The following is a 12,601-nucleotide window of genomic DNA, read 5'->3' as shown; positions in this document are numbered from 1 at the left end:
ATCTTTTTTTTAAAATGTAGAAGAAATTCTTTTGTTTTAGTTCCTTTTAATAAGTTTGAAAATACTTTTTAAATATACAATTACTTCACTTTGATTTTGTTACTCTTGTGTCCATGACTTTTAAAAAAAATAACAATTAATGGGTATGTTTATTTAAAAAAATAAATTTAATTTGTTAGATATGTTCTAAATAAGTCTATTGAAAAATTATTTATTCATAAAATGCATTAGTTGTTGATAATTTTTATATCAAACATACATTGAAAAAGCTTCAACAATGATGATGGTGAAAAAGGTATAGTTGTATAGATAAATAAGAAGAAAGAAAGAGAAAGAAAAAAAAATAGTAGAAAATAAATAAATTAGGCAACTCACTCTCTCAAAGACTCTATGCCAACTCAGCACTTAAGGGGTTATTTATTCCATTTTAAAGTAGTTCAGGGGGTAATAGGACTCCCGCGAAGAACAGATGTGTAGTTGGAAATCCAGTAATAGGTTGGGGGCCATTTGGCCATTTTCTCAAAAATATAACGAGTAAATATATTTGAAAATCTATCAATTAATAGGGTAAAATGGTAAACTTGTTATATCAATCATTATTTTCTTAATAAATGCAAATCAAAATTTGACAAGTAAATAAGGATGGAGGGAGTATTATGCACATATTTTTAAAATTTTACTATTGATGTAATTATAATTAAAAATTGTAGATAATTAAAGGGGAACTTTCACATAGAGCCACTATAATAAACTTAATTATGTTCCATTGCTATAGTTTGCATATTTGCGGGCTCTAACTACAGTTTAAGTCGTCTTGTTTGTATAATTTGCGAATTAGTATAATTCGCAGGTTTGTATAATTTGTGGATACATTTGTATAATTCACTTATTTTCATATAAACTCGAAATAACGAATTTATACAATTACAAACATCAGAAGTGTAAACAATTATACAAATTTCGAATTATACAAAAGTTATAGAAATTTTGAATTATACAAACATGTGAATTATACAAAACTAAAAAGTTGAGCCGCGTAATTATAGCTAAAAGTAGGTCGCGAATTGTAATTAAGGCAAACTATAGCTATATTAACTAATTAACTCGTATATGTTTGCTTATACGCGTAATTTTCCATAATTTAAATTGGCTTTGTAAGATTGTCATCTTAAGCTTAAACCAATTAGATTATCAAATAATTGAATTTTAAAAAATATTGTCTTCTAAAATAACAATCACTATATTATTGATTTTGTAATTAAAAGTATTACGAAATATATATATATATATATATATATATATATAAAAGTAAAAAAATGATACTCTAATTGGTATATTCAATAAAGTGAAGTCAGTTTTATTTTAAAACGCCTTTAAATAATTTTGATAGCTTATGTAACAATTGATTATATTGAAAAAAGTTTTAAAACTATAATCAATAAGCAAGATTTAAATATTTGTGTTGTTATGTAACGTACAATAATTTATATATATTTATTTTTGTCTTACAAATATTGTAAAAAATGTTATACTATCAAATGAAAAAGAAAAATTAATTATTAAATTATAATCAGTTACAATAAATTTTTTAGAATTTATAAAAATAAAATATATTAAAAAAATAAATAAACTTAACTCTCTTTTTTAAATTTTGGTTTTAGACCACTCAATCTATTGAGTCGAAAACAGTATCAATGTGAACAAAAGTCACAATGATTTTTTTTTTTTATCTATCTAGCTAAAAGTTGAATAACAAAAAACTAAAATATTTAATCTTTCTTTTGAGAAACTATTTTTAGAAATTTGATTTACTTTTCATATTCGTAAAGATCATAACTTTAGAATCATTATCACATATGAAAGCAAATAAGTTTGTAATTAACTTGTAAAACTAATAATTATAGGAAATCGGAATTTTACAAAGTAAATATTAATATCATATGAAAAACAATTATATTTTCACAAAACTAAGAAAGACTCGAGAGTTCTTCGTTCAACTAGTGACATTCGATACGTCATGGTTAATGAATTGGACCAATAGGAAAAAGTTATGGGTAAGTCAACTGTTTTGACAACCTTGAAGGGCTGATGTGTTGGTGTTGAGGAAGGATATAAACGAGCTCAAGTCCACATATAGTATTATGCTTTTGGGGCAAGGTACCGCTTCCCGAAGTTCAGGCTTCTGAGCCTCCTTCAATTCCAAGATTTGGTGAGACATCGTGACTAAGGTTGAGAAGGTTGTTGAGGACTCTACTCCGGATACAGATGATGATGAAAAAAAACTGGAGATAGAGCCATAGAGGGAGAGATAACAACTCTGCAAATCAACGAATGAGATCGGATTTCAGCTAATGGAGAGGAGGGTGCATGTTTGGATGCTAGAAGGAAAGTAAACGGGTATCTAGAAATTGGCCTTTAATTTGAATTGGTTAGATAGTTCCATCCAAACAAGTCCATATGAATTGAACTTGTGAAAGCTATATAAGAGGGCATGTGATTTTCTCCAAGATAAAGAGGGACATTATTAAGATATCCAAGTTCTTCAAAAATATGATTTTGAATTTCAAATCATAATTTTTTTTAAAAAATATAAAATTTGATGCATAAATTTATATTTTGTTTTAAAAAAAGACCATCATTTTAAATATTGCGAAGAAAAGAACTCATGTTCAACGTTTAGAGATTGTCCGTACCATGTAAAAAGATTATATTAAAAATAACTAGTTATTACTATTGTTGACTTGTAAATCTTTATAAATTGGGATAAGGCATAAGTATCTCCTAGACTATGATCGAAATCCCAGAGACACACCTAAACTTAACTAAGATCCTATTATCCCCTTAACTCATTTTTTTCGTATTTTTGTGCACCTTTTGTGTTGATGTGACACCTTCAACCACCCAAGATGGTTGTGTTTGTACACACTCACCCGCCATGTGTGTAAATATTATTTTCTTAATTAAAAATTATTATTTAAAAAGTAATAATTTTTTTTGTATTTAAATAAAGTTAACGCACATTTTTTTTACCTTGTATCGAAACTATTTTTTTTTACTTACATTCATTGTTTTTTCTCTTTTATTTTTCTATTGAGTTTATGTTCTTTGTCTTTCGTTTTGATTTGATTTCAAATGTCTTGTATTTAAAATAAGGTAATTTTGAACGGATATCAAAATAAGTGAAGAAATCAAATAAAACATAAAAATATTAAAACATTAAAATTAAAGGACAATTTTAATTGTTTTTTTTAAATACACATAATTTATTAAAAATAATTAAAAGTGAAAAAATAATAAATTAATTAAAAAAATTAAAGTGAAAAGAAATAAAAATAAATATTTTACAAAGAAAGAAATGAAAATAATTAAATATATATAACATTTATTATCAATAAATATGTGTACTAACTAATTATTAAGTTACCAATCAAAAAATGACATGTGTCCAGTTTGTGCACTCATCACTTGCCTTAAAAAGAGTGTGCACTCTCTCTATGACATGTCAACATTTGTGGTGTATTTATTCCATTTTAAATTAGTTTAGGGGGTGATAGTACTCTAGTTAAGTTTAGGTGTGTCTCTGAGATTTCGGTCATAGTGTAGGGGTACTTATTCATTATCCCTTATAAATTTATGTGTTTTTGAAAGTTTGTAATCACAAATATTTATTTACAAAAGGAACAAGAAGATATGAGATTTATCAATGCAGTGGTTGGTGCCTTAAAATATTTCAATATCTTATTTATAAATCATGATTTGCTCATTTTGGTAAAATTATACAAGTGTTAGAGAAATTTTAATAATTTTCATAGATGGTAAGATTTTCATATTTAAGAGAAATTCAAATTACATATCTAAAACAAATTTTAATTTCAAATAATATTCAAACGAGGCCTAACTTGTTTAGACTTGTCAAATATGTGTTCAATAGACACATTTAAAACTATGATATATGTTCCATAGGTTACACCTCTAATTGAGGAGTCTAAATAATTTTCTTTGACAAATTTAGGGGTCACATACTCACATATGTATTGAGCCTAACCTTTGTAATGAACCATACACCATTGATGCATTTTTATCGAAAATTAAAACGTCCAAAAGACCCCCACAGACAACTAATATCTTTGGATTTGTTTAGTCAAGTTTTTAAAATTAGCTTATTTTAAAAAATCCAAAAAAACATCTTCAAACAACAATTAATGTTTGATCAAATATTTTAAATATTTATGTGTACTGTTTTTCAACCAGGGGTGGGTATCCCAATTTATGTGACACATTTTTCTTTTTACTTAATCACAAAAACAATGACATATTTTTTTTTATTAAATAACAATTTAATTTTAAAATGCTCATTTTATTCTGAATGATATATTTATACCCACACAATATTTTAGCCACAAAATTCGAAAGTATTTTTTAAAATTTGTGGCAAGTTAAACAGCATGAGACTAATTATTTTTTTTAGCTTAAGAAAAATTAATGCATCATTACTTGCTAGTCTCTTAAATTTCTCAGTATCCATAAAAATTACTTTTGTGTGCAACACTTGGATTCTTGGTGTACTGTGCCATTCATCTGTCAGAAACAACTCTTTGGTCTATTCTTCATACCTCGATTGTGGAATTATATTGTTTGTTGTTTGTGTCATTGATGCATTGAAGAATCATTTAGATAATTTTTGTAACTGGTATGTTGATTACGAGTTCAGCTGAATTCAGTAATTTTAGTTCAAACTCTAAATTTACAGTAAGAAATTCATTGTAAGTATATAAATTATTAATATAGAACTCAATAGCTTAAAATAATTAAAATTCTGAACCCGCAAGCCTCAAATTCTAACTCCACTCTTTGCTTACAACATAATTTTATGCATCAATAATTTACTTAATAAAAAAAATATTCATACAACTAAAAAACTTATTAAATAATATATAATATAATTAATTATAAGTAATTTTTTATAATAAATATTAACCAATAACTTAATTAAAACAATAACAAATCTATAATTTATGCTGATCAGATCTTTGAGAAATGAAGCCATACCAGTATACATCTTCCAAAAGTGCATGATTTATGGAATATCCGACGCACCGGATGATATTTTTGAATCATACGGGCAATATAATAGTTTTTCTTAGGCATAATACATAAATACGTTCTTTAATTTGATTTTAGTTGATATTTATGTCCTCCAACTTTGAGTGTACAAAAGTATGCTCTCAAAATTGTATAAAATTTAACAAACGTCCTATGTGTCATATTACACATAGGACGATGTGAATTGCCACATATGACGCAGGTGTCTACTTATTCAATTTTGTCCCAGTTTGAGTTGCCTACTTGTGCACATCCAAAATTGGAGAAATGTAATCTAAAGTCAAATTAAAGAACATATTAATGTATTAAGCCCTTTTTTTTTTTTACATTATCTGTTGATATAACTTAAATTTGAAAATAACATTGTTGAAAAAATCATTTTAAAATAAATAAAATAGAAAATGAAAAGAAAAAAGAAATGAGAAGGTACATACACGTAGGCAGAAACGACCACAGCCATTCAGTTAAAAGAGTGACCCAAATGTAATCTCCAAGTCATCAACAATCTCATCCATTTCTGCCCCTCTGCTCTTTTGCTGCAAAAAAACACTAAAAATAACTTCTTCTTCTTTCAATTTTTTTTTGGTTTCTGCATATTCACCAACCCCATCTCAGGTGCAATTCAAGAAACTTATATTTGGTGGGGAACCAGTGGATCTATGGTTGTTGTTTTTTACCTTCAATAGTAAGTCTCACATTTTACTTGCATTTTCTTTTTCCAAATATTGATACTTGATAGTCATAGGGCGGAGCTAGAAGCTCGGATACTTTAGTTTTTGCTCAAATTATGTATTTATGTTTACGAGATTTATTAAATACGTAAAAAGTATCAAATTTAGAACCCTGTTGTTATGCTATAAAAGTCATTATTCTATAATTCAGAACGGATAAAGTTGAAATTCTAGCTCTGCCTCTGTACTTGTTGGTACAATTTTTTAAAAGGTAAATTGGAAGTAATTTGCAATAACATAATTTTTGTTTTATATTTGAAGTTCAGTTGTATTCTAGTAGTTGAATTACAACATTTTGAAGGTTATCCAAGTAAGTTAGTTTAACTGGTATGAGATATTTAATGATATGTTCTTGGAAATTAGGCTTTTGAAGGCCGACCATCTCATTCAAAAGTTCAAGTTGTGGATCATGTTTCTTTTTTAAGCCCTTTTGCATATTTTTTTTTTTAGTTTGAGAAGGCAATATGTACTCTGTGTTGTTGAAGTCAATCATCTCATCCAAAAGCTAAGTTGTTAGAGGTGAATACAGTTCTATTTATATTTTATTTGATTGTCTTTCAATATGCCCCTAATATGTGGCCTAGTTCTTTGTTATGGGCCAAGCATGTAGAAATTCTTTTTGATAATGGGTGACAGTGAGACTCGAATCTAGAACCTCCGCCTGCCCTAAAACCATTGTTGAAGTGAGTGATCATTTCATCTAAAAGTAAAAGTTTAAGCCGTTAGAGTGAGGAAAATTACTTTCTTCCGATCTCATTTTGTCTTGTTTCTGTTTCAGAGTAACAGGAAACAGATAAATACATGCCTGAGGGGATAATCTTTTCTTGAAAAAAGCCTTGCTTCTCGGAATCCGTCGAACTATCAAAAAGTTTGAGCTATTCGACACCAATTTTCTCTTAATCTTTGAAGTTTATTGGCTTATTCTTTCATCTCCTGTGAAGATAGAAACTGATATTCAATCACCATTGTCTTCCATTAAGTATATAACAGTTTTGCCAAAGCAAGTGTAGATACAAGAAAAGCAAATGAGTCAGTTTTCGTTTACTTCTTCTTCGAGCTCTAATTTCACTCTCTTCTATCATTCTCAGAATCATAATCCTTCAAAGTTTCATGTTTCTGCCCCCTTTAGAACATCCCAACCTTCGCCTTCACATCCTATTTTACCTCCCTTATGTTCCCGTGAGCCGTCTTCATCATCACCACTTCTTGAAGAAAAGCCAGAAACATCACAATCTTCTTCTAAGTTTGATCCTCAAGATAGACTAAGTTACAATGATGAAGTTGCTGATGAGATCAGCACTACAAAGAAGTCCTTGGAAGAGTTACTTGTTGTTCGTAGGCCGGTGAAGGATCCTTACGTGGAAAATGATGATGAAAAAGGGGAAGCGGTGAGTAACTTTGAGGATTCTCAAGAGAGAAATGATCTTCTGGAAGAACAACCATCTTCCTCATCATTTCCACTTGATGCCGGCCTTAAGAAATTTGCAAAAAAAGTGCCAATTTTTGAGCCAAGCAGGCTGGAATCTGACTCCGGAGAGAAGCCACTTAAAGTCAATTTAGATTTAGCTCTGTATAAGGCAAAGATTTTGGCTCGAAAGTTTCAGTATGCAGATGCAGAGAAAATTTTGCAACAGGTAGTCATTCGTTGATCCAACAAATATAACTCCCTTGTTCTTTTCTCTTGATATTCAGAGGATTTCGTTATTTGTTTAATAATGTTACTGATTTCTGGATCTTTTACACATGAAGTGTATTGATGTCTGGCCAGAAGATGGGAGATCATATGTTGCTTTGGGAAAGATTTTGAGTAAGCAATCAAAACTAAATGAAGCCAGAACTGTTTACGAAAAAGGCTGCCAGGCAACACAAGGAGAAAATCCTTACATTTGGCAGGTTAGTGTTGTTACATTGTCTATGAATGTATTTAGTCTTCTCCTGTGCTTCCGAACTATACATTACCTCGAGCTTGAATAGGAATCTGTTGTAAGTTAAAAGTGTCTATACTAGCATAGTATGATGCATAAGTTGATTTTCAAGTTTATCGAATCTGTTGTTTAAGCACATAGTATTTAGTTCTAAGGGTTTGACAACCTAAATAGATGTCATATTCCCAAATGAAGTAACAATCATTATGAGTAGTACATTATGTGTAGTTTCCTAGTGATCTTTATCCCTGTATAATAATTTTTTTGGGGGTATGTGGAACAATTGATTGATATACTAAGCGTACAGATCTTTTGCTATTATTCACCTTGCTACAGCCTACAGGCAATAATCTTGTCTAAGGTCATGTGTAATACTTCTCTGAATGAAGTTCAAATTTTCAGATATCAAAGAAGAGAATTTGATCAGTAATCGTTGATTGTGTCTTAACATGTATCAGTGGATTGGTCCTCGAGTCTGTTAGATGTTTTAAGAGGAAAGAAAGAACTAATTATAAAGATATTGGGTTCGAGGTCAGAACATCCATTTGCAGATGATGTGCCTTTGTTGAAAACAATATGACATACTACATGTCTTCTTGCAATTTATCTTTTTTGTATCAGAAAGTTCACCAAACTTACTCCTTTGGACTAGTGTTGGGCTATTCTGGAAAATAGGATGGGTAATTTACGGAGAGCTAGAGAACTATTTGATGCTGCGACAGTTGCTGACAAGAAGCATATTGCAGCCTGGCACGGATGGGCAGTTTTAGAACTAAAGCAAGGGAATATAAAGAAGGCAAGAAATCTTCTTGGCAAAGGCCTCAAGTTTTGTGGAGGTAATGAGTACGTATATCAAACTCTTGCGCTCCTCGAAGCTAAAGCAAAGCGATACGAAAGAGCCCGCTATTTGTTCAAGCAGGCGACAAGGTGTAACCGAAAAAGTTGTGCTAGTTGGCTGGTAAGAGTTATCCAAAAACTTTAATCTGTCTCAGCTCTTTTCGAGTGGTTTATGCGCATGTTGTTTCTGGATTCCTTATAGTGGTTCTGTATTATCTTTTGTAGGCATGGGCTCAACTAGAGGCTCAGTTAGAGAATAACCGTACCGCTAGGCAGCTGTTTGAGGTTTGTATTTTCTGAAGTTGATCCGTTGCCATCATCATTGAACATTCCTTTTTGGCATACTACTTAAACAAACACTCAAATTTGGCCTCAGTTGGCAAGTAAGTACTCCAACTTTGAGATCGCACATCCAAACACCTCAACTTGGTCTCAACTGGCAACTCACAGTAGAGACGAGTTGAGGTGTCTGGATGTGCACTCTCAAAGTTTGAGTGCTTACTTGTTGGCTGAGGCAAAGTTTGAATGCTTGTTTATTTATTATGACTTTCCTTTTTATTTGATGCCTTTGTCAATTAATATTCAATTTTATTTATTTTTCTTGTACTTGATACTCTTGCCAAAGCAGAAAGCAGTTCAAGCCAGTCCGAAAAATAGGTTCGCGTGGCATGTATGGGGAGTTTTTGAAGCTAATCTGGGAAATATTGACCAAGGACGGAAACTTCTGACAATAGGGCACATGGTGAATCCTAGAGATCCTGTTCTTCTCCAGTCACTTGGTTTGATAGAATACAAGAACTCCAGTGCAAACCTTGCACGAGTTCTATTCCGAAGAGCATCTCAACTGGATCCAAGGCATCAACCAGTTTGGATTGTAAGACCTTTCTTTTTACTAGTAAATGCTAAGTTCTTAATTTTCAATAGAATATCGAATGGACTCGTTTACTAAAAGACTCACTTGAATCGATCAAGCTCTTGACATGGTTAATAGAAGATGAAAGACTAAAAGAGCTGAATACATTTGATGAACTCATGACTGCTTTTTCCATTTTTTCTCAACAGTCTTAAGATAATAAAACTTGTAACTTTAACAACTATGAAAAAGGAACAATCAACAATTGATCATACTTAACTTGGTACTGATGTAGGCTTGGGGTTGGATGGAGTGGAAAGAAGGAAACATTTCCACTGCTCGGGAACTATACCAGAAAGCTCTATCGATCAACTCAACAACTGAAAGTGCTGCGCGCTGTCTTCAGGTAATGATCATCTCTAATAGATAGAGTAAGTTTCTAGTTTGCTTTTCGTAAAACATTTTGATGCAAATTGTGGAGGTTAGTCCAAATTCGTAATTCTGGCGTGCAGCTTAATCTGTCCTTTGTTCCAACAAGTAGTGAATTCTGGTTACATGTAATCTTTTCCACATAGGAAATGTACTAAAAGAGTTATTTACTACTCTTTAAATTTGTTTTATAGGCTTGGGGTGTTTTGGAGCAAAGAGCTGGAAATCTATCAGCTGCTCGAAGATTATTTAGATCGTCTCTGAACATAAACTCTCAGAGCTATATAACATGGATGACATGGGCAAATTTGGAGGAAGATCAAGGTAACTCTATCCGTGCAGAGGAAATTCGTAACCTCTACTTTCAACAGGTATATAAGTCATTGCCTTCAATGACCATATTTTAAGCATCATTTTCGATATTTACTGTTACTGTTTAACTAAATCAGTGTTCCATAGAGCTGCACTTCCCCCTTACATTGTTAGACCTTTTTTCTTTACACAGCGTACTGAAGTTGTTGATGATGAATCGTGGATTATGGGCTTCTTAGACGCCATTGATCCAGCGATTGACAGCATAAAGAGGCTCTTGAATTTAGATCAAAACTCTTATTACAAGGTAAAAGAGTCTACTTCTAATACTACTGCTGGAGACGACGTTGAGGGGAGCACAGAAGAATCAGCTTCCCCCTCCTCGGCTAACGTCAATGACAATAACATAGATACAGGAAGCGGCTTTGATTTAGATGATTTTATCCGCGTAATGCTGTCTTTGGACCCTTCAAAACTGGAAGTTCAGCTTACAACATCTCTTAAGGATCCTCCGAAAATCGCCAGAACCACTAATGGGGTGTGGCGACCAGCGACAAAAACTAGTAGAACATCAACAACACTTTGATTTTACAACAACAACGACATACACAGTGCAACCTCCCTAGTGGGGTTTGGGGAGGCCGGAGGGTGATGTGTATGCAGCCTTACCTTTACCTTGCGAAGGTAGAGAGACTGATTCTGACTCGGCTCAAGTGATTTTATGAAGTTTATTGTTCTTTAGTGGGAATTGCAACATTCATTAGTATTGTCAAATGAAGAAGTCTTGGACCACAATTTGTAAATTAGTTAGGAATATTGAGAAGAATTGTATAAATTTGATTGTGAAATCAAATTACCTAGAAATACACATCTACACATATTATGAGTTGCATTGTATAATATCTTCTTTGACCATTTATATAATGCATTTCATGAAAAAGTTAATCGCTTAAACCTAATTATCGAGTAATCGATCCAGTATTTATGTATAGTCGATATCAATTAGTTTGAAATTGAGGCGCAATTATTTTATCTAAAATTATGGTTAAATCGTACGAACCAATCACCAACCAATATGATATATTCTCCACCAAGTGGAGGAAAAGGAACATTCTATTTAATGCCATCATCATGAGAAATGTGGATCATTTGTCACCACCACATTTGTCCTACAAATAAATGTCAACTTCAATTTATGCTCGTTAAGCTCAAACTTTATACTCCCTCCATTTCATATTAATTGAATTTTTGAGGCATTTTTCATTTTTCAAATTACTTAATTGTTCAATTTTCGAGACTATTTTTAAAACATTCTTCCAATTTTACCCTTCATTTGGATTTTCAATGTGATGACTTCAATAAATTTGACAATAATTAATAAGGGCAAAAATGGAAAATTATGTTCAATTTATGTCTTAATCTACTTTTCTTAAAGGTTGTGAAACACCTAAAAAATTTAATTAATATGGAATGGAGAGAATATTTATTTGGTCCAACAACAAAGTTATTCATAAAAGATCGTCCAATAGTGACATGAATTCGATCTCCTTATAAAGAAATTAATTGATAAATTAAATTGAGTTAATCAAACTTCATGTTAATCATAACATCTTTGGAACCTTGCAATATTTGTAGATTCTAAGTCAGCTTAGGAAGATGAAAGTACAAAGGAAAAGGTATAATATTTACACTTTAATCAAATAAGAACAATTTAATGTGATCAAGTAAATAAGATATAATGTTTTTTTTTTTTACAGAAAAAAACATTTTCCTTCCTACCAAATACACCACTATTTCAAATCCAAAGGATAAGGGTAGATATCATATAAAGGAATAAATTTTTTTGAAGCCACAAATTTGGAAAGGTGTTGATGTTTCTTTCAATGTAATTTGAAATCCTTGTAAAATTAATTTGGACCAAATGAAAAAAAAATAATACATTTTTATAATGAGGTATATATAAAAAAAAAAAAGATGGATATATGGACAAATAATTTCTAGTTATTGGCTGTCCAATGGCAGGAGTCTTAGTGCCAAGATGACAATTTTCTTATGGATAGCAAATAACTGCCATGTCATCAATTTATACATAATATTTAATGGAAGAAAAGAACAATCAAATTGCACATAAGAATAAAACTCTTTGAAAAAATTTAATTAGAATTTTGCTTTCTTGATCATTAAAACTGTAATTTACCTTTTAATAATTAGAATTTTTTTTTGTGTTTGCTAAGTAAACAGAAAATATTACTTCAAATATAATATAAATATTAAGTAAANAGAAAATTGAAAAACATTTTCCGAAAAATATTTTCCTTCCTGCCAAACACACCCTTAATGTGATCAAGCAAATAAGACATAATACTTATTTTTTATAGAAAAAAACATTTTTCTTCCTACCAAATACACCA

The 12,601-nt window shown here is 30.8% G+C and overlaps 1 protein-coding gene across 1 annotated transcript; it reads left to right on the top strand.

Annotated features, from left to right (window-relative positions):
* Positions 1-6,612: 6,612 nt before the first annotated feature.
* Positions 6,613-11,074, top strand: LOC125856816 (protein high chlorophyll fluorescent 107). Its single transcript, XM_049536459.1, has 8 exons — positions 6,613-7,468; positions 7,584-7,727; positions 8,412-8,717; positions 8,822-8,881; positions 9,225-9,470; positions 9,745-9,855; positions 10,073-10,249; positions 10,384-11,074. The coding sequence occupies exons 1-8, from the start codon at positions 6,860-6,862 to the stop codon at positions 10,774-10,776; spliced, it is 2,046 nt and encodes a 681-aa protein (XP_049392416.1). The 5' UTR covers positions 6,613-6,859; the 3' UTR covers positions 10,777-11,074.
* Positions 11,075-12,601: the final 1,527 nt, after the last annotated feature.

The sequence above is a fragment of the Solanum stenotomum genome, chromosome 2 (genome assembly GCF_019186545.1).
Source record: "Solanum stenotomum isolate F172 chromosome 2, ASM1918654v1, whole genome shotgun sequence".
NCBI classification, from domain to species: domain Eukaryota; kingdom Viridiplantae; phylum Streptophyta; class Magnoliopsida; order Solanales; family Solanaceae; genus Solanum; species Solanum stenotomum.
This window is presented reverse-complemented; position numbering and strand designations above follow the sequence as displayed.

What these genes read in the sequence shown, in the direction of transcription:
- LOC125856816 (XM_049536459.1), top strand. Translation starts at nt 6,860, where the DNA reads ATGAGTCAGTTTTCGTTTACTTCTTCTTCGAGCTCTAATTTCACTCTC. An exon ending in CAGAGAAAATTTTGCAACAG is followed by an intron (nt 7,469 to 7,583) that starts GTAGTCATTCGT and finishes TTACACATGAAG; the next exon opens with TGTATTGATGTCTGGCCAGA. An exon ending in GGCATCAACCAGTTTGGATT is followed by an intron (nt 9,471 to 9,744) that starts GTAAGACCTTTC and finishes GTACTGATGTAG; the next exon opens with GCTTGGGGTTGGATGGAGTG.